Source organism: Cinclus cinclus (genome assembly GCF_963662255.1).
Source record: "Cinclus cinclus chromosome 1 unlocalized genomic scaffold, bCinCin1.1 SUPER_1_unloc_2, whole genome shotgun sequence".
In the NCBI taxonomy this organism is placed as follows: Eukaryota; Metazoa; Chordata; class Aves; order Passeriformes; family Cinclidae; genus Cinclus; species Cinclus cinclus.
The window spans coordinates 18,515-44,012 of NW_026912032.1; the positions used below are offsets into that span (position 1 = coordinate 18,515).

Below are 25,498 nucleotides of genomic sequence, written 5' to 3' on the forward strand. Positions count from 1 at the left end.
CGGGCGCGGGCGGGGCGGTGCCGCCGCTGTTGCCGTCCGGTGCCGTAGGAGAAGGTCGCCCGCTCGCCCGCTCGCTCCCGGGAAATCCCAGGATCTCGCTCAGCCGCTCCCGCCGTCCCGAGCACTCGGGGACATGTCGAGGTGGGCGGAAGCCCGGTGGGCCGGCGCCAGACGGCGGACGGCGGCCGCGGCACACTCGCCCTCCTCGAGCTTTCCCCGGAGACGCCTCCCATTACACGCGCCCCGAGCCTGAAGGCGCTGCCACGGCGAGGAGGCACCGATAAGGAGCGGGACGCTCCGGTAAGTCCGCACGGCCCGCCGCCCCCTCCCTTGCGCGCCCAGAAGCCGCGCGGACTACAGCTCCCAGCGTGCCCCGCGCCTCCTAGGCGAGGCCCGGCAGCGCGCGCAGCCGCGGGGCAGGATGGGAGCAGTAGTCCCGTAGCGGCGGTGCTGGGCCGCCCGCGCGGGGCATGCCGGGAGTAACAATCCGCCAGTGCATCGCTGCTATGCGCCGCGCGGGGCATGCCGGGAGTGGTAGTCCACCAACGCATGGCTGCTCTGCGCCGCGCGGGGCATGCCGGGAGCTGTAGTCCAGCGCGCGGGGCACGCCGGGACGGCGCTTCCTGTGGCGCCGCCCGGGACCGGGGGAGATTTTTCCGCGTCCTTTTCTTCCTCCTTTTTTATTTTGGTTTTTTTTTTTTTTTTTTTATTTTAATCTTTTCCCTCTTTCTCCTCCTTTTCCTCGTCTTTTCCCTCCTCTCCCTCTTCCTCCTCCCTCTCTGCCTCTCCCCCTGCCCCTGTCACTGTTTCCCCCTTTGTGGTGCCGGGCCAGCTCCGCTCCAAGCTCCTTTTCCTCTTCTTTTCCCTTTTATTTTTCTTTTCCAGCTTCCCTTTCCTCCTTCTTCCCATTCCCAATTTCCCCGTTCCCTGAAGGAATCCCTGGGGCTGGAAAATCCACCCGGTGTGGCGCTCACATCCCCCCTCCCCCTTTCCCCTTACCTGTTTGTTTTTTTTTTTCCTGGAAGCAGCAGCTGCAGTGGGAATTGTGCTGGGAATTTTTCCCGGGAATCCAGCCGGGAATCGCTCCGGGGAGGATGAAGCTGCTGGAGAATTCCAGCTTCGAGGCCATCAACTCCCAGCTGACGGTGGAGACAGGTGACGCTCACATCATCGGCAGGTGAGGGGTCGGGAATTCTGCTCTGGGAATTCTTGGGAATTCTGCTCTGGGAATCCCAGGAAATCTGGCCAGGAAAAAGCTCTGGGAATCTGGGAATTCTGGCCCGGGAATTTGGGAATTCTGGCCTGGAAAAAGCTCTGGGAATTCTGGCCCGGGAATCTGGGAATTCTGGCCTGGGAAAAGCTCTGGGAATCTGGGAATTCTGGCCCAGGAATTTGGGAATTCTGCTTCTGGAAAAGCTCTGGGAATCTGGGAATTCTGACCTGGTCATTCTTGGGAATTCTGTCCCAGGAAAAGCTCTGGGAATTCTGGCCCAGGAATTTGGGAATTCTGCTCCTGGAAAAGCTTCAGGAATCTGGGAATTCTGACCCGGAAAAAGCTCGGGGAATCTGGGAATTCTGACCTGGTCATTCTTGGGAATTCTGTTCCGGGAAAAGCTCTGGGAATCTGGGAATTCTGACCTGGAAATCTGGGAATTCTGGCCCGGGAATCTGGGAATTCTGGCCCAGGAAAAGCTCCGGGAATCTGGGAATTCTGGCTCAGTAATTCTTAGGAATTCTGACCAAGGAAAAGCTCCAGGAATTTGGGAATTCTGGCCCAGGAATCTGGGAATTCTGGCCCAGGAATCTGGGAATTCTGGCCCAGCAATTTGGGAATTCTGGCCCGGGAATTCTGGCCCAGCAATTTGGGAATTCTGCTCCTGGAAAAGCTCTGGGAATCTGGGAATTCTGACCCAGGAATTTGGGAATTCTGCTCCTGGAAAAGCTCTGGGAATCTGGGAATTCTGACCTGGAAATCTGGGAATTTTGGCCCGGGAATCTGGGAATTCTGGCCTGGAAAAAGCTCTGGGAATCTGGGAATTCTGACCCGGTAATTCTTGGGAATTCTGCTCCTGGAAAAGCTCTGGGAATCTGGGAATTCTGGCCCAGGAATTTGGGAATTCTGCTCCTGGAAAAGCTGGAGGAATCTGGGAATTCTGACCTGGTCATTCTTGGGAATTCTGTCCCAGGAAAAGCTCTGGGAATCTGGGAGTTCTGGCCCGGGAATCTGGGAATTCTGTCCTGGGAAAAGCTTTGGGAATCTGGGAATTCTGTCCCGGCTATTCTTGGGAATTCTGCTGTGGGAATCTGGGAATTCTGACCTGGGAAAAGCTCCAGGAATTTGGGAATTCTGGCTCAGGAATCTGGGAATTCTGTCCCAAGAAAAGCTCTGGGAATCTGGGAATTCTGGCCCAGGAATTTGGGAATTCTGGCCCAGGAATTTGGGAATTCTGCTCCTGGAAAAGCTCCGGGAATCTGGGAATTCTGGCCCAGGAATCTGGGAATTCTGCTCCTGGAAAAGCTCTGGGAATCTGGGAATTCTGGCCCAGGAATCTGGGAATTCTGCTCCTGGAAAAGCTCTGGGAATTCTGGCCCGGTAAGTCTTAGGAATTCTGCTGTGGGAATCTGGGAATTCTGACCCGGGAAAAAGCTCCAGGAATTTGGGAATTCTGACCTGGTCGTTCTTGGGAATTCTGTCCCGGGAAAAGCTCCAGGAATCTGGGAATTTTGCCCTTCCTGTGTCCCCAAGAGCCACCTCCACCCTTCCCCCCTTTTCCCCCCTTTTTCTCCATTTTCCCCCTCATTTTCCCCCTCTTTTTTTCCTCTTTTTTCCCTCTTTTTTTCCTCTTTTTTCCTCTTTTTTTCCTCTTTTTTTCCTCTTTCCTCTTTTTTTTCTCTTTTTTTCTTTTTTTTTCCTCTTTTTTCCTCTTTTTTCCTCTTTTTTCCTCTTTTTTCCTCTTTTTTCCTCTTTTTTCCTCTTTTTTCCTCTTCTTTCCTCTTTCTTTCCTCTTTCTTTCCTCTTTTTTTCCTCTTTTTTCCCTCTTTTTTCCCTCTTTTTTCCCTCTTTTTTCCCTCTTTTTTTCCTCTTTTTTTCCTCTTTTTTTCCTCATTTCCCCCCTCATTTTCCCCCTCATTTTCCCCCCTTTTTACTCCCTTTTTACTCCCTTTTTCTTCCACATTTTTGCCCCTGCTTTCCCCCCCTTTCCCCCCCCTTTTCCCCTCCCTTTTTCCCTCATTTTTTCCCCTCATTTTTTTCCCTCATCTTTTCCCTCATCTTTCCCCTCATCTTTTCCTCCTTTTCCCCCCCATTTCCCCCCCATTTCCCCCCCCTTTTCCCGGGTTTTATTCCCGATTTTCCCCTCCCCAGGATCGAGAGCTATTCCTGCAAGCTGGCTGGCATTGACAAGCAGCTCTTCAAGCAGTTCTGCCAGGAGGGGCAGCCCCACGCCCTGGAGGCCCTGTCCCCACCCCAGACCGCGGGAATCAGCCCCGGAAGGTACTGGGAGTACTGGGATTGTACTGGGAATGGCACTGGGAACACTGGGAGTACTGGGAATAGCGCTGGGAACAATGGGAATGGGTACTGGGAATGTACTGGGAGTATACTGGGAGTATTGGGAGTCCCCACCCCAGACCGCGGGAATCAGCCCCGGAAGGTACTGGGAGTACTGGGATTGTACTGGGAATGGCACTGGGAACACTGGGAGTACTGGGAATAGCGCTGGGAACAATGGGAATGGGTACTGGGAATGTACTGGGAGTATACTGGGAGTATTGGGAGTCCCCACCCCAGACCGCGGGAATCAGCCCCGGAAGGTACTGGGAGTACTGGGATTGTACTGGGAATGGCACTGGGAACACTGGGAATAGCGCTGGGAACACTGGGAATGGGCACTGGGAATGTACTGGGAGTATACTGGGAGTATTGGGAGTCCCCACCCCAGACCGCGGGAATCAGCCCCGGAAGGTACTGGGAGTACTGGGATTGTACTGGGAATGGCACTGGGAACACTGGGAATAGCGCTGGGAACAATGGGAATGGGTACTGGGAATGTACTGGGAGTATACTGGGAGTACTGGGAGTCCCCACCCCAGACCGCGGGAATCAGCCCCGGAAGGTACTGGGAGTACTGGGATTGTACTGGGAATGGCACTGGGAACACTGGGAGTACTGGGAATAGCGCTGGGAACAATGGGAATGGGTACTGGGAATGTACTGGGAGTATACTGGGAGTATTGGGAGTCCCCACCCCAGACCGCGGGAATCAGCCCCGGAAGGTACTGGGAGTACTGGGATTGTACTGGGAATGGCACTGGGAACACTGGGAGTACTGGGAATAGCGCTGGAAACAATGGGAATGGGTACTGGGAATGTACTGGGAGTATACTGGGAGTATTGGGAGTCCCCACCCCAGACCGCGGGAATCAGCCCCGGAAGGTACTGGGAGTACTGGGATTGTACTGGGAATGGCACTGGGAACACTGGGAGTACTGGGAATAGCGCTGGGAACACTGGGAATGGGCACTGGGAATGTACTGGGAATATACTGGGAGTACTGGGATTGTACTGGGAATATGAGCTGAACACCAGGATCAGTCATGAGACTGATGGGAACAGTCCCCTCAGTGACACCAGTAACACCAGTAACACCAGTTCCACTGACAGACTGGGCAGGGGACAGCCTGGGGACGAGGACAGTCCCCTCAGTGACACCAGTAACACCAGTAACACCAGTTCCACTGACAGACTGGGCAGGGGACAGCCTGGGGACGGGGACAGTCCCCTCAGTGACACCAGTAACACCAGTAACACCAGTTCCACTGACAGACTGGGCAGGGGACAGCCTGGGGACGAGGACAGTCCCCTCAGTGACACCAGTAACACCAGTAACACCAGTTGCACTGACAGACTGGGCAGGGGACAGCCTGGGGACGAGGACAGTCCCCTCAGTGACACCAGTAACACCAGTAACACCAGTTGCATTGACAGACTGGGCAGGGGACAGCCTGGGGACGAGGACAGTCCCCTCAGTGACACCAGTAACACCAGTAACACCAGTTGCATTGACAGACTGGGCAGGGGACAGCCTGGGGACGAGGACAGTCCCCTCAGTGACACCAGTAACACCAGTAACACCAGTTGCACTGACAGACTGGGCAGGGGACAGCCTGGGGACGAGGACAGTCCCCTCAGTGACACCAGTAACACCAGTAACACCAGTTGCACTGACAGACTGGGCAGGGGACAGCCTGGGGACGAGGACAGTCCCCTCAGTGACACCAGTAACACCAGTAACACCAGTTGCACTGACAGACTGGGCAGGGGACAGCCTGGGGACGGGGACAGTCCCCTCAGTGACACCAGTAACACCAGTAACACCAGTTGCACTGACAGACTGGGCAGGGGACAGCCTGGGGACGAGGACAGTCCCCTCAGTGACACCAGTAACACCAGTAACACCAGTTGCACTGACAGACTGGGCAGGGGACAGCCTGGGGACGAGGACAGTCCCCTCAGTGACACCAGTAACACCAGTAACACCAGTTGCACTGACAGACTGGGCAGGGGACAGCCTGGGGACGGGGACAGTCCCCTCAGTGACACCAGTAACACCAGTAACACCAGTTGCACTGACAGACTGGGCAGGGGACAGCCTGGGGACGAGGACAGTCCCCTCAGTGACACCTGCAGCCGTAAGACTCTCTTCTACCTGATCGCCACCCTCAACGAGGCGTTCCGGCCCGACTACGACTTCAGCGCCGCCAAGAGCCACGAGTTCAGCCGAGAGCCCAGCCTCAACTGGGTACGCACTGGGAGGGACTGGGGTGGGACTGGGATGGGACTGGGATGGCCACGAGTTCAGCCGAGAGCCCAGCCTGAACTGGGTACGCACTGGGAGGGACTGGGAGGGACTGGGATGGCACTGGGATGGCACTGGGATGGCCATGAGTTCAGCCAAGAGCCCAGCCTGAACTGGGTACGGACTGGGAGGGACTGGGGTGGGACTGGGAGGGACTGGGATGGCACTGGGATGGCCGCGAGTTCAGCCGAGAGCCCAGCCTGAACTGGGTACGCACTGGGAGGGACTGGGAGGGACGGGTGGGACTGGGTTGGACTCAGATGGGACTGGGAGAGACTGGGGTGGACTGGGATGGGACTGGGTTGGCCACGAGTTCAGCCGAGAGCCCAGCCTCAACTGGGTACGCACTGGGAGGGACTGGGATTGGACTGGGATGGGACTGGGAGGGACTGGGTTGGACTGGGAGGGAAAGGGGTGGGACTGGGAGCACTGGGAAGGACTGGAATGCACTGGGCAGGACTGGGAGAGCTACGAGTTCAGCCAAGAGCCCAGCCTGAACTGGGTATGGGCTGGAATTAACTGGAGGCACTGGGGTGGTCTGGGAGGGACTGGGAACACTGGGATAGGACTGGGAGCACTGGGAAGGACTGGGAGCACTGGGATAGGACTGGGAGCACTGGGATGGGAGTGGGAGCACTGGGATAGGAGTGGGAGGGACTGGGAGCACTGGGAAGGACTGGGAGCACTGGGCAGGACTGGGAGCACTGGGATAGGACTGGGAGCACTGGGATGGGAGTGGGAGCACTGGGATAGGAGTGGGAGGGACTGGGAGCACTGGGAAGGACTGGGAGCACTGGGAAGGACTGGGATCCGCTGCACTCAGCTGGCAGAGCGTGTTCAGGTGGGATTTTCCAACCCCAAACTCATCCAGGGTGGCCTTGGGCACTCCCGGGAGCGAGGAACGCACGGATTCCCTGGGCAGCCACTTCCTGTTCCTCTTCCACTCCTGCTCCACTTCCTGTTCCAGATCCACTTCCTGTTCTGCTTCCTGTTCCACTTCCTGTTCCACTTCCATTTACTGTTCCTGTTCCACTTCCCGTTCCTGCTCCTGTTCCACTTCCTGTTCCCGTTCCTTTCCTGTTCCTGTTCCTGATCCACTTCCTGTTCTTCTGCTTCCTGTTCTGCTTCCCCTTCCTGTTCCACTTCCTGTTCCTGTTTCACTTCCTCTTCCACTTCCTGTTCCTGCTCCACTTCCTGTTCTTCCACTTCCTGTTCCACTTGGTGTTCCTGTTCCTATTCCCGTTCCTGTCCCCGTTCCCGTTCCTGTCCCCGTTCCTGTTCCCGTTCCCGTTCCTGTTCCTGTTCCTGTTCCCTGTTCCTGTTCCCTGTTCCTGTTCCTGTCCCTCTTCCTGTTCCCTGTTCCTGTCCCTGTTCCCGTTCCCATTCCTGTTCCTGTTCCCGTTCCCATTCCCGTTCCTGTCCCTGTTCCCTGTTCCTGTTCCCGTTCCCGTTCCTGTTCCCGTTTCCATTCCTGTCCCCATTCCCGTTCCCATTCCTATTCCTGTTCCTGTTCCTGTTCCCGTTCCTGTTCCCATTCCTGTCCCTGTTCCCGTTCCTATTCCCGTTCCCTATTCCCGTTCCTGTTCCCGTTCCCGTTCCTGTTCCCGTTCCCGTTCCTGTTCCCGTTCCCATTCCTGTTCCCGTTCCCATTCCTGTTCCTGTTCCCGTTCCCATTCCTGTTCCCGTTCCCATTCCTGTTCCTGTTCCCGTTCCCATTCCTGTTCCCGTTCCCATTCCCGTTCCTGTTCCCGTTCCCATTCCCATTCCTGTTCCCATTCCCGTTCCCGTCCCTGTTCCCGTTCCAGTTCCCTGTCCCCGTCTCCGTTCCCGTTCCCGTGTCCCACATCCCATTCCCCTGTTCCCATATCCCTGTTCCCACATCCCGTTCCTTGTCCCTGTTCCCATTCCCATGTCCTCATTCCCATTCCCACATTCCGTGTCCCACATCCCATTTCTGTGTCCCCGGTCTCATTCTGCCATTCCCCTTCCTGTGTCCCCCCGTTCCCACATCCCACATTCCCACCTTTTTCCCACCTTTTTCCCACCTTTTTCCCACCTTTTTCCCACCTTTTTCCCACCTTTTTCCCACCTTTTTCCCACCTTTTTCCCACCTTTTTCCCACCTTTTTCCCACCTTTTTCCCACCTTTTTCCCACCTTTCCCCCACCTTTTCCCCTCCTTTTCCCCTCCTTTTCCTCTCCTTTTTCCCACCTTTTTCCCACCTTTTTCCCTCCTTTTCCCCTCCTTTTCCCCTCCTTTTCCCACCCTTTCCCCACCCTTTTCCCACCTTTTTCCCACCTTTTTCCCACCTTTTTCCCTCCTTTTCCCCTCCTTTTCCCCTCCTTTTCCCACCCTTTCCCCACCCTTTTCCCACCCTTTTCCCACCTTTTCCCCACCTTTTCCCCTCCTTTTCCCCTCCTTTCCCCCACCCTTTCCCCACCTTTTTCCCACCTTTTTCCCACCCTTTTCCCACCTTTTTCCCACCCTTTTCCCACCTTTTTCCCACCTTTTTCCCACCTTTTTCCCACCTTTTTCCCACCTTTTCCCCACCTTTTCCCCTCCTTTTCCCCTCCTTTTCCTCTCCTTTTTCCCACCTTTTTCCCACCTTTTTCCCTCCTTTTCCCCTCCTTTTCCCCTCCTTTTCCCCTCCTTTTCCCACCCTTTCCCCACCCTTTTCCCACCTTTTTCCCACCTTTTTCCCACCTTTTTCCCACCTTTTTCCCACCTTTTTCCCTCCTTTTCCCCTCCTTTTCCCCTCCTTTTCCCACCCTTTTCCCACCTTTTCCCCACCTTTTCCCCTCCTTTTCCCCTCCTTTCCCCCACCCTTTTCCCACCTTTTCCCACCCTTTCCCCACCCTTTTCCCACCTTTTTCCCACCTTTTTCCCGTTCCCAGGTGGTCAATGCCGTGAACTGCAGCCTCTTCTCGGCCGTCCGTGAGGATTTCAAGGCCCTGAACTTCCCCCGTTCCCCTCATTCCCATTTTCCCATTCCCACCTTTTCCCCACCTTTCCCCCACCCTTTCCCCACCCTTTTCCCACCCTTTTCCCACCTTTTTCCCACCTTTTTCCCGTTCCCAGGTGGTCAATGCCGTGAACTGCAGCCTCTTCTCGGCCGTCCGTGAGGATTTCAAGGCCCTGCGCCCGCTGCTCTGGGACGCCGTGGATGAGGAGATCAGCCTGGCCGAGTGCGACATCTACAGGTGCCCGCGGAATTCCGCGCCTTCTCCTGGGAATGCCGGAATTCTTGGGAATTCCAGGCCCTGTTTCCTGGGAATTCCACGCCCTTTCCCTTGGGAATTCCGGCTTTTTTTTTCCTGGGATTTCCGGGCCCTTTTCTGGGGAATTCCAGGCCGTTTTCTAGGGGATTCTGGAGTTTGTCTGAGGAATTCCAGCCCTTTCCCTTGGGAATTCCGGCCCTTTTCCATGGAATTCCGGCCCTTTTCTGGGAATTCTGGTCCTTTTCCATGGAATTCTGAATGCTTTCCTGGGAATTCCATTCCATTTCCTGGGAAATGCGGCTTTTTTCCTGGGAATTCCATCCCTTTTCTTGGGAATAACGGCCCTTTTCTTGGGAATTCTGGAATTTTTCTGAGGAATTGCATCTCCCTTTTCCTGGGAATTTTGTCCCTTTTCTGGGTAAATCCATCCCTTTTTCATGGAATTCCCTCCCTCTTCCTGGGAATCCCGGCCCTTTTCCGGGGAATTCCAGGCCGTTTTCCAGGGGATTCTGGAGTTTGTCCAAGGAATTCCAGCCCTTTCCCTTGGGAATTCCGGCTTTTTATCCATGGAATTCCGGCCCTTTTCCATGGAATTCCAGCCCTTTTCCTGGGAATTCTGGCTTTTTTCCATGGAATTCCAGCCCTTTTCCATGGAATTTCAGCCCTTTTCCTGCAAATTCTGGCCATTTCCTGGGAATTCTGGCCCTTTTCGGGGGAAATCCAGGCCCTTTTCCTGCGAATTCTGGCCTTTTCCATGGAATTCCAGCCCTTTCCCTTGGGAATTCCGGCCCTTTTCCATGGAATTCCGGCTTTTTTCCATGGAATTCCATCCCCTTTCCATGGAATTCCAGCCCTCTTCCTGGGAATTCCAGGCCCTTTTCTAGGGGATTCTGGAGTTTGTCCGAGGAATTCCAGCCCTTTCCCATGGAATTCCAGCTTTTTATCCATGGAATTCCAGCCCTTTTCCATGGAATTCCGGCTTTTTATCCATGGAATTCCAGCCCTTTTCCTGGGAAATCTGTCCCTTTTATGGGAATTCCGGCTTTTTATCCATGGAATTCCAGCCCTTTTCCTGGGAATTCTGGCCCTTTTCCATGGAATTCCAGCCCTTTTCCTGGGAATTCTGGCCCTTTTCTGGGGAATTCCAGGCTCTTTTCCTGGCAATTCTGGAATTTGTCCAGGGAATTCCAGCGCTTTTCCTGGGATATGCGCCCCTTTTCCTGGGAATTCCGGCCCTTTTCCATGGAATTCTGGCTTTTTTTCCATGGGATTCTGTTCCCTTTCCCTGGGAATTCCCGCTCCCCTCTGGAATTCCCATCCTCTCCGGAATTCCCATCCCCTCTGGAATTCCCATTTTCTCTGGAATTCCCGTTTTCTCTGGAATTCCTGTTATCTTTGGAATTCCCATTTTGTCTGGAATTCCCATCCCCTCTGGAATTCCCGTTTTCCCTGGAATTCCCATTTTCTCTGGAATTCCCGTTTTCTCTGGAATTCCTGTTATCTTTGGAATTCCCATTTTGTCTGGAATTCCCGTCCCCTCTGGAATTCCCGTTTTCCCTGGAATTCCCATTTTCTTTGGAATTCCCGTTTTCCTTGGAATTCCCATCCCCCTCCAGAATTCCTGTTCCCTCCGGAATTCCCGTTATCTTTGGAATTCCCATTTCATCTGGAATGCCCATCCCCTCCAGAATTCCCGTTTTCTCTGGAATTCCCATTTTCCTTGGAATTCCTGTCTCCTCCGGAATTCCCATCCCCTCCGGAATTCCCGTTTTCTCTGGAACTCCCATTTTCTCCGGAATTCCCTTTTTGTCTGGAATTCCCATTTTGTCTGGAATTCCCATCCCCTCCGGAATTCCCGTCCCCTCCGGAATTCCCATTCCCTCCAGAATTCCCGTTTTCTCTCCCGTTCCCAGCTACAATCCGGACCTGGACTCGGATCCCTTTGGAGAGGACGGCAACCTCTGGTCCTTCAATTATTTCTTCTACAACAAGAGGCTGAAGCGCATCGTCTTCTTCACCTGCCGCTCCGTCAGGTGCGCCGGCCGCGCTGCCGCCGGGAACCGCGCGCGGGAATGGGGATGGGGATGGGAATGGGGAATGGGGATGGGGATGGGGATGGGAATGGGGATGGGGATGGGGATGGGGATGGGGATGGGGGAATGGGAATGGGGGAATGGGGGATAATGGGGGAATGGGGGATAATGGGAATGGGGATGGGGGATGGGAATGGGGATGGGGATGGGGATGGGGATGGGGATGGGAATGGGGATGGGGAATGGGGATGGGGGAATGGGAATGGGGGAATGGGGGATAATGGGGGAATGGGGGATAATGGGAATGGGGATGGCAATGGGAATGGGGATGGGAATGGGGATGGGGATGGGGAATGGGGGAATGGGAATGGGGGAATGGGGGATAATGGGGGAATAGGGATTATGGGAATGGGGATGGCAATGGGAATGGGGATGGGAATGGGGATGGGGAATGGGGATGGGAATGGGGGATGGGGATGGGAATGGGAATGGGGGATGGGAATGGGGATGGGAATGGGGAATGGGAATGGGGATGGGAATGGGGATGGGAATGGGGATGGGAATGGGGAATGGGGATGGGGATGGGAATGGGGATGGGGATGGGGAATGGGAATGGGGAATGGGAATGGGGAATGGGGATGGGGAATGGGGAATGGGAATGGGGAATGGGAATGGGGAATGGGGATGGGGATGGGGATGGGGGATGGGGATGGGGATGGGGATGGGGGATGGGGATGGGAATGGGGATGGGAATGGGGAATGGGGATGGGAATGGGGATGGGGATGGGGATGGGGGAATGGGAATGGGGATGGGGATGGGAATGGGAATGGGGAATGGGAATGGGGATAGGAATGGGAATGGGGAATGGGAATGGGGAATGGGGATGGGGATGGGAATGGGGATGGGAATGGGGGATGGGGATGGGGATGGGGGATGGGGGATGGGGATGGGGATGGGGATGGGAATGGGAATGGGGATGGGAATGGGAATGGGGATGGGAATGGGGCACACGGGAATGGGAATGGCACACAGGATGGGAATCACACACAGGAATCACACACGGGGATGGAATCACACACGGTAATGGGAATCACACGGGAATTACACATGGGAATCACACATGGGAATTGCACACAGGAATTACAGGAATTACACACGGGAATCGCACATGGGAATCGCACACAGGATGGGAATCACACACAGGAATCACACACGGGAATGGAATCACACATGGGAATGGAATTACACACGGGAATCGCACACGGGAATTACACACGGGAATGGAATCACACACAGGAATCACACACAGGATGGGAATTACACACGGGAATTACACACAGGAATGGAATTACACGCAGGAATCGCACACAGCATTCCTGGCGGGATTGAATTACGCATGGGATGGGATTTACACATGGGATGGAATTGCACACGGCGTTCCCAGTGGGAATCACGCACGGGACTGGAATTACTCAGGGTGGGATTGCCCACGGGAATTACACACAGCATTCCTGGCAGGATTCCCGACAGGACAGCATTCCCGGGAATTCCCCACGGGATTCCCCAGGGCCTTCCTGAGGGGATTCCCCCAAATTCCAGGGTCGTTCCCAGTGGGATTCCCCCGAATTCCAGGGTCATTCCCAGTGGGATTCCCCCGAATTCCAGCGTCATTCCCAGTGGGATTCCCTGGAATTCTGGGGTCGTTCCCAGTGGGATTTCCCAGAATTCCAGGTGCTGTTCCTGAGGGGATTCCCCAGAACTCCGGGGATATTCTGAACAGGAACCCCCCGAATTCCAGGGACTGATGCCAAAGTGATTCCCAGAATTCCTGGGGCCGTTCATGAGGCAATTCCCCAAAATTCCAGGAGCATTCCCGAGGGGATCCCCCGGAATTCCAGGGACGTTCTTGAGGGGATTCCCCAGAATTCCAGGGGCTGTTCCCAAAGGGGTCCCCCAGAACTCCAGGGTTATTCCCAAGGGGATCCCCCGGAATTCCAGCCCCGGCTCTGAGGCCGTTCCCTTCCCGCAGTGGCTACACCTACACCCGGCCGGACACCGGGAACGAGCTGGACATGGACCTGGGCGAGGGCGACACCGACACCGGGAAGGGCGACGGCGGCGACCGCGAGGGCGGCGGCATCGAGGAGGACAGGTGGGCAGGGGCGGGGCACAGGTGGGGCAGGGCACAGGTGTGTATGGGTGGGGCACAGGTGGGCATGTGGTGAGGCACAGGTGGGGGCATGGGGTGGGGCACAGGTGGGGCAGGGCACAGGTGTGTATGGGTGGGGCGTGGGGTGGGGCACAGGTGGGCATGGGTGGGGCACAGGTGGGCATGGGTGTGTATGGGTGGGGCACAGGTGGGAAGGGGTGGGGCATGGGGTGGGGCACAGGTGGGCATGGGTGGGGCAGGGCACAGGTGTGTATGGGTGGGGCACAGGTGGGACATGGGGTGGGGCACAGGTGGGGCATGGGGTAGGGCACAGATGGGGCGGGGCACAGGTGGGTGTGGCTGCAGGACAGGCAGGTGAGACCCCCCCCACTTTGTCCTCATTTCAGGTTGCAGGTGATGTGCATGTGAGATTCCCAACGGGATCCGAGACACCGGGAACGGAACCGGCAATGGGACTGGAAATGGACTGGGAATGGAACCAGCACTGGGAATGGGACTGGGAATGAAACCAGTACTGGGAATGGGACTGGGAGCAAATCCAGTACTGGGAATGGAACTAGCACTGGGAACAGGACTGGGAATGAAACCGGGACTGGAAACGAAACCAGTACTGGGAAATGAAACCAGTACTGGGAATGGGACTGGCACCAGGAAAAGAACTGGGAATGGAACCAGGAAAAGAACTGGGAATGGAACCAGGAAAGGAATTGGGAATGGAATCAGCACCGGAAACGGACTGGGAATGGAACCAGCACCGGGACTGGCACCAGGAGAGGAACTGGGAACAGAACTGGGAATGGAACCAGGAAAGGAACTGGGAATGGAACCAGCACCGGGACTGGTACCAGGAGAGGAACTGGGAACAGAACTGGGAATGGAACCAGGAAAGGAACTGGGAATGGAACCAGCACCGGGACTGGTACCAGGAGAGGATCTGGGAATGAAACTGGGAATGGAACCAGGAAAGGAACTGGGAATGGAACCAGGAAAGGAACTGGGAATGGAACCAGCACCGGGACTGGTACCAGGAGAGGATCTGGGAATGAAACTGGGAATGGAACCAGGAAAGGAACTGGGAATGGAACCAGCACCGGGACTGGTACCAGGAGAGGAACTGGGAATGAAACTGGGAACGGAACTGGGAAAGGAGCCGGCCCTGCCCTGGTGCTGCTGGTCCTTACTGAGCCGTGTCCCCTCCAGGTGTTCCCCCAGGTGTCCCCCCCAGGTGTCCCCATGTCCCCCCTGGACACTGGAGCCCCCCCAGGAATCCCGGAGCTCCGGGAAGCTTCGCTGCACTTTATGGCTCCTGCCCTCGGCTGCACTGACCCCTGTCCCACCTGCCCGGGCTCCGTCCGTCCGTCCGTCCTTCCCGGCACTGCCCGGCAGGAAAAGCCCCAAAATCCCAAATCCCGCCCCCCAAACCCCGCCCCGAGTCCGTGTGTTTCAAGAGTTTGGCTTTGCTCTCCAGCTGCTCCAGCTCTGCTTTTCCTGCTGGGATCTCACCTGGCCAGGTGAGCCTGGGCGGTGCCTGGGGCAGGGGGATCCCACCTGCGCCTCCTTTGGGATTGGGGGATCTCACCTGCCCCTCCTTTGGGATTGGGGGATCTCACCTGCGCCTCCTTTGGGATTGGGGGATCTCACCTGCGCCTCCTTTGGGACTGGGGATCTCACCTGCGCCTCCTTTGGGACTGGGGATCCCACCTGCGCCTCCTTTGGGATTGGGGGATCTCACCTGCGCCTCCTTTGGGACTGGGGATCTCACCTGCGCCTCCTTTGGGATTGGGGATCTCACCTGCCCCTCCTTTGGGATTGGGGATCTCACCTGCGCCTCCTTTGGGACTGGGGATCTCACCTGCCCCTCCTTTGGGATTGGGGATCTCACCTGCGCCTCCTTTGGGACTGGGGATCCCACCTGCGCCTCCTTTGGGATTGGGGATCCCACCTGCGCCTCCTTTGGGACTGGGGATCTCACCTGCCCCTCCTTTGGGATTGGGGATCTCACCTGCGCCTCCCTTGGGATCAGGATCTGGGGGATCTCACCTGCGCCTCCTTTGGGATTGGGGATCTCACCTGCGCCTCCTTTGGGATTGGGGATCCCACCTGCGCCTCCTTTGGGATTGGGGGATCTCACCTGCGCCTCCTTTGGGACTGGGGATCTCACCTGCCCCTCCTTTGGGATTGGGGATCTCACCTGCCCCTCCTTTGGGATTGGGGATCTCACCTGCGCCTCCTTTGGGACTGGGGATCTCACCTGCCCCTCCTTTGGGATTGGGGATCCCACCTGCGCCTCCTTTGGGATCAGGATCTGGGGGATCTCACCTGCGCCTCCCTTGGGATCAGGATCTGGGGGATCCCACCTGCGCCTCCTTTGGGATTGGGGATCCCACCTGCCCCTCCTTTGGGATCAGGATCTGGGGGATCCCACCTGCGCTTCCCTGGGAATTGGATCCCAATGGAATTCTGGAGCACCTGGGGGTGCCCCTCCCATCCCGAGGGGGGCTCTGGAGCAGCAGGGTCCCCGTTGGGATCCCAGATCCGGATCTGGGGGGTCCCACCTTCCTCCCCCGACCGCCCCAGGTGCACATTCCGGGCTCTGATTCCCTGTTCCCGCTCCGGGCTCCAGCTGGCCACGCACAAGGAGGGGCCACTGAGCCCCCCCCCCCCCCCCCCCCCCCCCAAAAAACAAAAAAAAAAAACCAAACCCACCTGGGATCCCCCAGCTCTTCCTTCCCCACTGAACTCCCTTTGAAAAGTTGGAATTCCACTCCTGCCAGTAAAGGATTTCTGGGATTTGCCCCCAGTTCCTGAGGTATCCCCCTGGAATGTCGCCCTTTCCATGGGGGGGGGATCCCTGTGGTGCCCCAGCCCAACTTTATCTTCTTTATCCCTTTTTCCTCTCCTTTAACATCCGTTTTCTCCTCTTACTGTTTCCGTTTTCCATTTAAAAACAAAATAAATAAATCCCGGGGTGGTTTGGGTCCCTCACGGGCAGGAATTCCATCCCAAAATCCCACAATCCTGCCCCTCTGGAAGTCATTTCCTGTCCCTCCAAAATCACCAGAACAGGATCAGGTGGGGAAGAACGAGGAGGAAACTCCGGGGCTTTATCTGAACCCAGAAATAATAATTATAATTATTTTAAAATTAGCAATTTTAGACACCCCCCCCCCCCCCCCCCCACCTCCACTGGAGGCGAGCGCTAATTCCAGGTTTTTTTTCTCGCACTGCTGGAAGAGAACATTGGAATTTCAGGCTCTGGAGTCAAAACCGGGAATCAAAGTCTGGGAATTTTCCGTGGAATTTGGAGGGGAGCGGTTGGACATTGTAGGGTCTCTGCCTTTAAAATACAAAATGTCTGCCCAGGGAGAAAGAACGTTCCAGAAATGGAAAGAGGAGAGCGCTCTGCCCAAATCAGCATGGCTACGAAAAATTGGGTGGATTTCGGGGAAAAAGGTGGGAAAAGGAAGAATAGAATTAATAATTAATGATTAGGAATTAAGAATAATTTGGTTTGCTAGAAAATATAAAAAGGGGAAAAGAGAAAACGAAGAAGAAGAAGAAACGGAGATTCCAGTCCAGTGCGGGCCGCTTCCGGTTCCGGTGTCGCTTCCTGTTCCGGTGCCACTTCCGGTTCCGGTGTCGCTTCCGGTGTGAGGGTGACCGTGACCGGCGGGGGGCGCTGTGGTAATTGCGGCAATCCCAGTCACTCCCAGTAACTCCCAGTGCCCTCCCAGTGCCCTCACAGTCACTCCCAGTGCCCTCCCAGTCACTCCCAGTAACTCCCAGTGCCCTCCCAGTGCTCCACCAGTCACTCCCACTACCCTCCCAGTCAAGCCCAATGCCTCCCAGGGCCCTCCCAGTGCCCTCCCAATACCCTCTGTGCCATTCCCAGTCACTCCCAGGGGACTGGAGACACCAGATCCTAAGGCATTTAGGCCTGGTTTAGGGGATTTAGGCCCAAAATAAGGGATTAAAACCCATTTTAGGGGATTTAGGCCCAAATTATGGGCTTTAGGACAGGTTTAGTGGATTTAGGCCTGGTTTAGGGGATTTAGGCCCAGTTTAGGGGATTTAGGTCCAAATTAAGGGATTTAGGCCCATTTTAGGGGATTTAGACCCAAATTTAGGGATTTAGGCCTGGTTTAAGTGATTGAGGCCCAAATTGAGGGAATCAGGCACAGTTCAGGGGATTTAGGCCTGGTTTAGGGGATTTGGACCCAAATTATGGGATTTCAATCCAGGTTAGGAGATTTAGAACGAAATTAAGGGGTTTAGGCTTGGTTTGGTGGATTTAGACCCAAATTATGGGATTTAGGCCTGGGTTAGTGAATTTAGGCCCAGTTTAGGGGATTTAGGTCCAAATTAAGGGATTTAGGCCCATTTTAGGGGATTTATACCCAAATTTAGGGATTTAGGCCTGGTTTAAGTGATTGAGGCCCAAATTGAGGGAATCAGGCACAGTTCAGGGGATTTAGGCCTGGTTTAGGGGATTTGGACCCAAATTATGGGATTTCAATCCAGTTTAGGAGATTTAGGACGAAATTAAGGGGTTTAGGCTTGGTTTGGTGGATTTAGACCCAAATTATGGGATTTAGGCCTGGGTTAGTGGATTTAGGCCCAAATTATGGGATTTAGGTCGGGGTTAGTGGATTTAGGTCCAGTTTAGGGGATTTAGGCCCAAATTAAGGGAATCAGGCACAATTCAGGGGATTTAGGCCTGGTTTAGGAGATTTAGGCCGAAATTAAGGGATTTAAAGCCAGTTTAGGGGATTTAGGCCCGAATTAAGGATTTAGGCCTGGTTTAGGTGATTCAGACCCAAATTATGGGATTTAAATCCAGTTTAGGGGGTTTACCAAATTACGGGTTTTAGGCCTGGTTTACGGGGTTTTAGACCCAAACTAACATGTTAAAAACCCACTTTAGGGGATTGAGACCCAAAGTAAGGCATTTAGGCCTGGTTTAGGGGATTTAGGATCCAAATAAAGGGATTTAGGCCCATTTTAGGTGATTTAGGCCCAAATTAAGGGGTTTTAGGCCCAAATTAAGGGATTTAGGCCCAGTTTAGGAGATTTAGGCCCAAATTAAGGGATTTAAACCCAGTTTAGTGGATTGAGTCCCAAATTTAGGGATTTAGGCCTGGTTTAGGGAATTTAGGCCCAAATTATGGGATTTAGGCCTGATTTACTGGATTTAGGCCCAGTTCAGGGTATTTAGGACCAAATTAAGGGATTAAAACCCAGTTTAGGGGATTTAGGCCCAAATTAAGGAGTTCAGGGGGATCTCAACCAGGATTAACAGAGTTAGGCCTGACTGAGGGGATTTCAACCGGAATTAAGGGATTTTTGAACCGGTTTTAGGATTTTTGAACTGGTTTTAGGATTTTTGAACCGGTTTTGGGATTTTTGAACTGGTTTAGGATTTTTGAACTGGTTTTAGGATTTTTGAACTGGTTTTAGGATTTCTGAACTGGTTTTGGGATTTCTGAACTGGTTTTGGGATTTCTGAACCGGTTTTAGGATTTCTGAACCGGTTTTGGGATTTCTGAACCGGTTTTAGGATTTTTGAACCGGTTTTAGGATTTTTGAACTGGTTTTTAGGATTTTTGAACTGGTTTTAGGATTTCTGAACTGGTTTTGGGATTTCTGAACCGGTTTTGGATTTTTGAACCGGTTTTAGGATTTCTGAACTGGTTTAGGATTTTTGAACCGGTTTTAGGATTTTTGAACTGGTTTTAGGATTTTTGAACTGGTTTAGGATTTTTGAACTGGTTTTAGGATTTCTGAACCGGTTTGGGATTTTTGAACCGGTTTTGGGATTTTTGAACTGGTTTTAGGATTTTTGAACCGGTTTTAGGATTTTTGAGCTGGTTTAGGATTTTTGAACTGGTTTTAGGATATTTGAACTGGTTTAGGATTTTTGAACCGGTTTTAGGATTTTTGATCCTAATTCCCCGAATTTTTTTTTTTTTATTTTCCTATAAAATTCCCCGTCATGTCCCCGCTGTCCCCTGTGTCCCCTCGGCTCTCGGTGCCGCGTCCCCGTCCCCGTCCCCGTCCCCGTCCCGCTCGTGGTTCCTGGATTGCCCCGAATGGGGCTCGGGGTTAATTCGTGACCCCGATCGGGGCGGTCGGATCCGGGCCCCGCTGGGTGTGTGACGAGGTCCCTGTGTTGGTGGCACTTCCCAGTGCCACCGCGGCGACGTCGACGGGACAAAGTCCCCGAGGTGTCCCGTGGGAACGGAGCGGGGCGGGGACGGGGGGGTGGATGTGGGGACAGAGGGGACAGAGGGACAGGGCGACAGAGGGGACAGAGGGGACAGAGGGACAGAGGGGACAGAGGGACAGGGGGACAGAGGGACAGAGGGGGACAGAGGGGACAGGGGGGACAGAGGGACAGGGGGACAGAGGGGACAGAGGGGACAGAGGGGACAGAGGGACAGAGGGACAGAGGACAGAGGGACAGGGGGACAGGGGGACAGAGGGACAGAGGGACAGAGGGGACAGAGGGACAGGGGGACAGAGGGACAGAGGGGACAGGGGGACAGAGGGACAGAGGGACAGAGGGACAGAGGGGACAGAGGGGACAGAGGGACAGAGGGACAGAGGGACAGGGGGACAGGGGGACAGGGGGACAGAGGGACAGGGGGACAGAGGGGACAGAGGGGACAGAGGGACAGAGGGACAGAGGGACAGAGGGACAGGGGGACAGGGGGACAGAGGGACAGGGGGACAGAGGGGGACAGAGGGGACAGAGGGGACAGAGGGGACAGAGGGGACAGAGGGACAGAGGGACAGGGGGGACAGAGGGACAGAGGGGACAGAGGGACAGAGGGACAGAGGGACAGGGGGGACAGAGGGACAGAGGGGACAGGGGGACAGAGGGACAGAGGGGACAGAGGGACAGAGGGGACAGAGGGACAGAGGGACAGGGGGGACAGAGGGACAGAGGGGACAGAGGGACAGAGGGACAGGGGGGACAGAGGGACAGAGGGACAGGGGGGACAGAGGGACAGAGGGGACAGAGGGACAGGGGGGACAGAGGGACAGAGGGACAGGGGGACAGGGGGACAGAGGGGACAGAGGGACAGAGGGACAGGGGGACAGAGGGACAGGGGGACAGAGGGGACAGAGGGACAGGGGGACAGAGGGACAGAGGGACAGAGGGACAGAGGGACAGGGGGACAGGGGGACAGAGGGACAGGGGGACAGAGGGACAGGGGGACAGAGGGACAGAGGGACAGGGGGACAGAGGGACAGAGGGACACTGGGATGGACATGGGGACAAAGGGACAAAAGGACAGGGTGGCAGGTGGCCCTGGGACACCCACAGGTGACACCTTCACCCACAGGTGTCCCCAGCACCAACAGGTGACACCGACCCTGGGCCACGTGGTGAGTGGGCGTGGCCTTGGGGACAAATTCCAACCTGGCAGCGTGGCATAGGGTGGCACCAGGTGACGCAGGTGACACCAGAGTCCCCTGAAGGTGACATCGGGGTCCCACAGGTGACACCAACACCCACAGGTGACCCCAGGGCCTGGTCTGGGGGGTTTGGGTGACATCCAGGTGTGACCCAAGGGTGACCCACAGGTGACCGCCACACCTGAGGCCGGAGCTGGAGGTGCCCCCAGCACCTGTGGGTGACACAAGGTGACACAAGGTGACACCTGGGACCCGGCGCCCACAATGGGAGGGTGGCACAGGTGGGGTTCAGGTGTTCTGGGATCACCTGAGGGCGTCCGAGGTGTCCCAGGTTTTTGGGGTATCCCAGGTGTGTTTTTGGGGTATCCCAGGTGTGTCCCAGGTATATCCAAGGTGTGTTTTGGAGGTGTCCCAGGTGTGGTTTTGGAGTGTCCCAGGTGTCCCAGGCATCCCAGATATCCCAGATGTCCCAGGTGTGTTTTTGAGCTGTTCCAGTTGTCCCAGGTGTGTTTTGGAGTGTCCCAGGTGTGTCCCAGGTGTATCTCAGGTGTATCCCAGGTGTGTTTTTGAGCTGTCCCAGGTGTGGTTTTGAGCTGTCCCAGGTATCCCAGTTGTGTCCCAGGTGTCCCAGGTGTGGTTTTGGACTGTCCCAGGTGTGTCCCAGGTGTCCCAGGTGTGTTTTTGAGCTGCCCCAGGTGTCTCAGGTGTGTTTTTGAGGTGTCCCAGGTATCCCAGGTGTACCCCAGGTGTACCCCAGGTGTATCCCGTACCTATCCGGGCCGGGCCCTGTCGTGACATGAATGAATCGTTAACCCGGGCCAATCTCCCTCTGGACCAATCAGCTCCTTGCACCTGGCACCCAGACTGGGAGTGTGGCACAGGTGGGGTTCAGGTGTCCTGGGGGGTCACTTGAGGGTGTCCCAGGTGTCCCAGGTGTGTTTTGTGGAGTCCTAGCTGAGTCCCAGGTGTGTCCCAGGTGTATCCCAGGTGTGTTTTTGAGCTGTTCCAGTTGTCCCAGGTGTGATTTTGGGGTGTCCCAGGTGTGTCCCAGGTGTCTCAGGTGTGTTTTTGAGCTGCCCCAGGTGTCCCAGGTGTGGTTTTGAGCTGTCCCAGGTATCCCAGGTGTGTTTTTGCGGTATCCCAGGTGTATCCCAGGTGCATTTTTGAGCTGTCCCAGGTGTCTCAGGTGTGGTTTTGGAGTGTCCCAGGTGTCCCAGGTGTGTTTTTGAGGTGTCCCAGGTATCCCAGTTGTGTCCCAGGTGTCCCAGGTGTGGTTTAGGAGTGTCCCAGGTGTGGTTTTGGAGTGTCCCAGGTGTGTCGCAGGTGTCCCAGGTGTGTTTTTGAGCTGTCCCAGGTATCGCAGTTGTGTCCCAGGTGTCCCAGGTGTGGTTTTGGAGTGTCCCAGGTGTCCCAGGTGTGTTTTTGAGGTGTCCCAGGTATCCCAGTTGTGTCCCAGGTGTCCCAGGTGTGGTTTAGGAGTGTCCCAGGTGTGGTTTTGGAGTGTCCCAGGTGTGTCGCAGGTGTCCCAGGTGTGTTTTTGAGGTGTCCCAGGTATCCCAGTTGTGTCCCAGGTGTCCCAGGTGTGGTTTTGGAGTGTCCCAGGTGTCCCAGGTGTGTTTTTGAGGTGTCCCAGGTATCCCAGTTGTGTCCCAGGTGTGGTTTAGGAGTGTCCCAGGTGTGGTTTTGGAGTGTCCCAGGTGTGTCGCAGGTGTCCCAGGTGTGTTTTTGAGGTGTCCCAGGTATCCCAGTTGTGTCCCAGGTGTCCCAGGTGTGGTTTTGGAGTGTCCCAGGTGTGGTTTTGGAGTGTCCCAGGTACCCCAGGTGTACCCCAGGTGTACCCCAGGTGTACCCCAGGTGTATCCCGTACCTATCCGGGCCGGGCCCTGTCGCGACATGAATGAATCGTTAACCCGGGCCAATCTCCCTCTGGACCAATCAGCTCCTGGGACCCAGGGCGGGTTTTACAGCCCCCCCTCCCCCCAAACGGTGGCCACCCCCAGTGCCACCTGCGCGGCCACCCCCAGTGCCACCTGCGCGGCCACCCGCACCTGCAGCGCCCCGCCATGTCGTCCCCGTGGCTGCCGCTGGCCCTGGCCGTGGTCACCGCGCTGGCCGCGCCCTCGGGGCCGCTAGCCAAAAGGCGAGCCCAGGTAGCCCTGGAGGCTTTGGAAGCGTTGGTGGCGTCGGGAGAGGGACAATTGTGTCGCGATACCTTGGGGGAACTCGTGGCGCAGGTGACCGGCCGTGCGCAGTGCCCTGCAGAGCCGTGCGGAGAGGTGAGACCGCGCCCGCCCCCGCGGGGACTCGGGACAGGTGGAGCAGGTGACGGCGACGGCGACAGCGACAGCGACAGGGGACAAAGTCCGGGCGGGAGGGGAGGGGAGGGGGGTGTTAGAGGTGTGGTACCTGTCGTACCTGTGTTAGCGGGGTCACCTGTGTTACCTGTGTGTCACCTGTGTCACCTGTGTGTCACCTGTGTGTCACCTGTGTCACCTCTGTGTTAGCAGGGTCACCTGTGTCACCTGTGTGTCACCTGTGTCACCTCTGTGTTAGCGGGGTCACCTGTGTTACCTGTGTGTCACCTGTGTCACCTGTGTGTCACCTGTGTCACCTGTGTGTTAGCTGGGTCACCTGTGTTACCTGTGTGTCACCTGTGTTAGCTGTGTGCTAGCGGGGTCACCTGGGTCACCTGTGTTACCTGTGTGTCACCTGTGTCACCTGTGTGTTAGCTGGGTCACCTGTGTTACCTGTGTGTCACCTGTGTCACCTGTGTTACCTGTGTGTCACCTGTGTCACCTCTGTGTTAGCTGGGTCACCTGTGTTACCTGTGTGTCACCTGTGTCACCTGTGTGTTAGCTGGGTCACCTGTGTTACCTGTGTGTCACCTGTGTCACCTGTGTTACCTGTGTGTCACCTGTGTCACCTCTGTGTTAGCTGGGTCACCTGTGTTACCTGTGTGTCACCTGTGTCACCTCTGTGTTAGCTGGGTCACCTGTGTTACCTGTGTGTCACCTGTGTCACCTGTGTGTTAGCTGGGTCACCTGTGTTACCTGTGTGTCACCTGTGTTAGCTGTGTGCTAGCGGGGTCACCTGGGTCACCTGTGTTACCTGTGTGTCACCTGTGTCACCTGTGTGTCACCTGGGTCACCTGGGTCACCTCTGTGTTAGCTGGGTCACCTGTGTGTCACCTGTGTGTTAGCTGGGTCACCTGTGTTAGCTGTGTCACCTGTGTCACCTGTGTTAGCTGGGTCACCTGTGTCACCTGTGTGTTACCTGGGTCACCTGGGTCACCTCTGTGTTAGCTGGGTCACCTGAGTTACCTGTGTGTCACCTGTGTCACCTGTGTTAGCTTTTACCTGTGTGTTATCAGTGTCACCTGTGTTAGCTGTGTCACCTGTGGCACCTGTGTGACCTGTGTTACCTGTGTCACCTGGGACGTGTATGGCACCTCTGTGCCATGCGCCAGGTGGTGCCGTGTGCACCTGGGCTGTGTCACCTGTGCTATGTGTGTCACCTGTGCTGTGTGTGCCAGGCCGTTTGTGTCACCTGTGCTGTGTCACCTGTGCTCTTACCTGTGCCACTTGTACCAGGCCATTAGTGCCACCTGTGCCGTGTCACCTTTGTCACTTGTGCCACGTGTGCTGTGTGGGACAGGTGGGTGGTGCCGTGTGCACTGGGTGCGTCACCTGTGCCAGGTCATTTGTGCCACATCACCTGTCCCGTGTGTGCTGTGCCATGAGTGTCACCTGTCCCAGGTGTGTCACCTGTCCACCTGTGCCACCTGTATTTTCCTTGCCATGCTCCTGTCCCTGTCCCTGTCCCCCGTCCCTGTCCCCTGTCCCTGTCCCCCGTCCCTGTCCCTGTCCCTGTCCCTGTCCCTGTCCCCTGTCCCTGTCCCCTGTCCCTGTCCCCTGTCCCTGTCCCCTGTCCCTGTCCCTGTCCCCTGTCCCTGTCCCCCGTCCCTGTCCCCTGTCCCTGTCCCCTGTCCCTGTCCCCCGTCCCTGTCCCTGTCCCCTGTCCCTGTCCCTGTCCCTGTCCCCTGTCCCTGTCCCCTGTCCCCTGTCCCTGTCCCCTGTCCCTGTCCCTGTCCCCTGTCCCTGTCCCCCGTCCCTGTCCCCTGTCCCTGTCCCTGTCCCTGTCCCTGTCCCCTGTCCCTGTCCCCTGTCCCTGTCCCCTGTCCCTGTCCCTGTCCCCTGTCCCCTGTCCCTGTCCCTGTCCCTGTCCCTGTCCCCCGTCCCTGTCCCTGTCCCTGTCCCTGTCCCCTGTCCCTGTCCCTGTCCCCTGTCTCCTGTCCCTGTCCCTGTCCCTGTCCCTGTCCCTGTCCCCTGTCCCTGTCCCCCGTCCCCGTCCCTGTCCCTGTCCCTGTCCCTGTCCCCCGTCCCTGTCCCTGTCCCCCGTCCCTGTCCCCTGTCCCTGTCTCCTGTCCCTGTCCCCCGTCCCTGTCCCTGTCCCCTGTCCCTGTCCCTGTCCCTGTCCCCTGTCCCTGTCCCCTGTCCCCTGTCCCTGTCCCTGTCCCTGTCCCTGTCCCTGTCCCCCGTCCCTGTCCCTGTCCCCCGTCCCTGTCCCCTGTCCCTGTCTCCTGTCCCTGTCCCCCGTCCCTGTCCCTGTCCCCATGTCCCTGTCCCTGTCCCTGTCCCCTGTCCCTGTCCCTGTCCCCATGTCCCTGTCCCTGTCCCTGTCCCCTGTCCCTGTCCCTGTCCCCCGTCCCTGTCCCCTGTCCCTGTCCCCTGTCCCTGTCCCCCGTCCCTGTCCCCTGTCCCTGTCCCTGTCTCCTGTCCCTGTCCCCTGTCCCTGTCC

The 25,498-nt window shown here is 56.3% G+C and overlaps 1 protein-coding gene across 3 annotated transcripts; it reads left to right on the top strand.

Moving 5' to 3' along the window:
- The first annotated feature begins 6 nt into the window (after positions 1-6).
- Positions 7-14,746, top strand: MAF1 (MAF1 homolog, negative regulator of RNA polymerase III). 3 transcript variants are annotated; one of them, XM_062514103.1, is made up of 8 exons: positions 7-300; positions 1,026-1,177; positions 3,365-3,493; positions 5,636-5,801; positions 8,936-9,057; positions 10,989-11,108; positions 13,139-13,261; positions 13,666-14,746. In XM_062514103.1, the coding sequence occupies exons 2-8, from the start codon at positions 1,095-1,097 to the stop codon at positions 13,685-13,687; spliced, it is 765 nt and encodes a 254-aa protein (XP_062370087.1). In that variant the 5' UTR covers positions 7-300; positions 1,026-1,094; the 3' UTR covers positions 13,688-14,746. The 3 variants fall into 3 exon arrangements, with proteins under 3 accessions (XP_062370087.1, XP_062370086.1, XP_062370088.1); XM_062514102.1 differs by having other exon boundaries at positions 1,029-1,177; XM_062514104.1 differs by lacking the exon at positions 7-300 and having other exon boundaries at positions 333-1,177.
- The last annotated feature ends 10,752 nt before the right edge of the window (positions 14,747-25,498 follow it).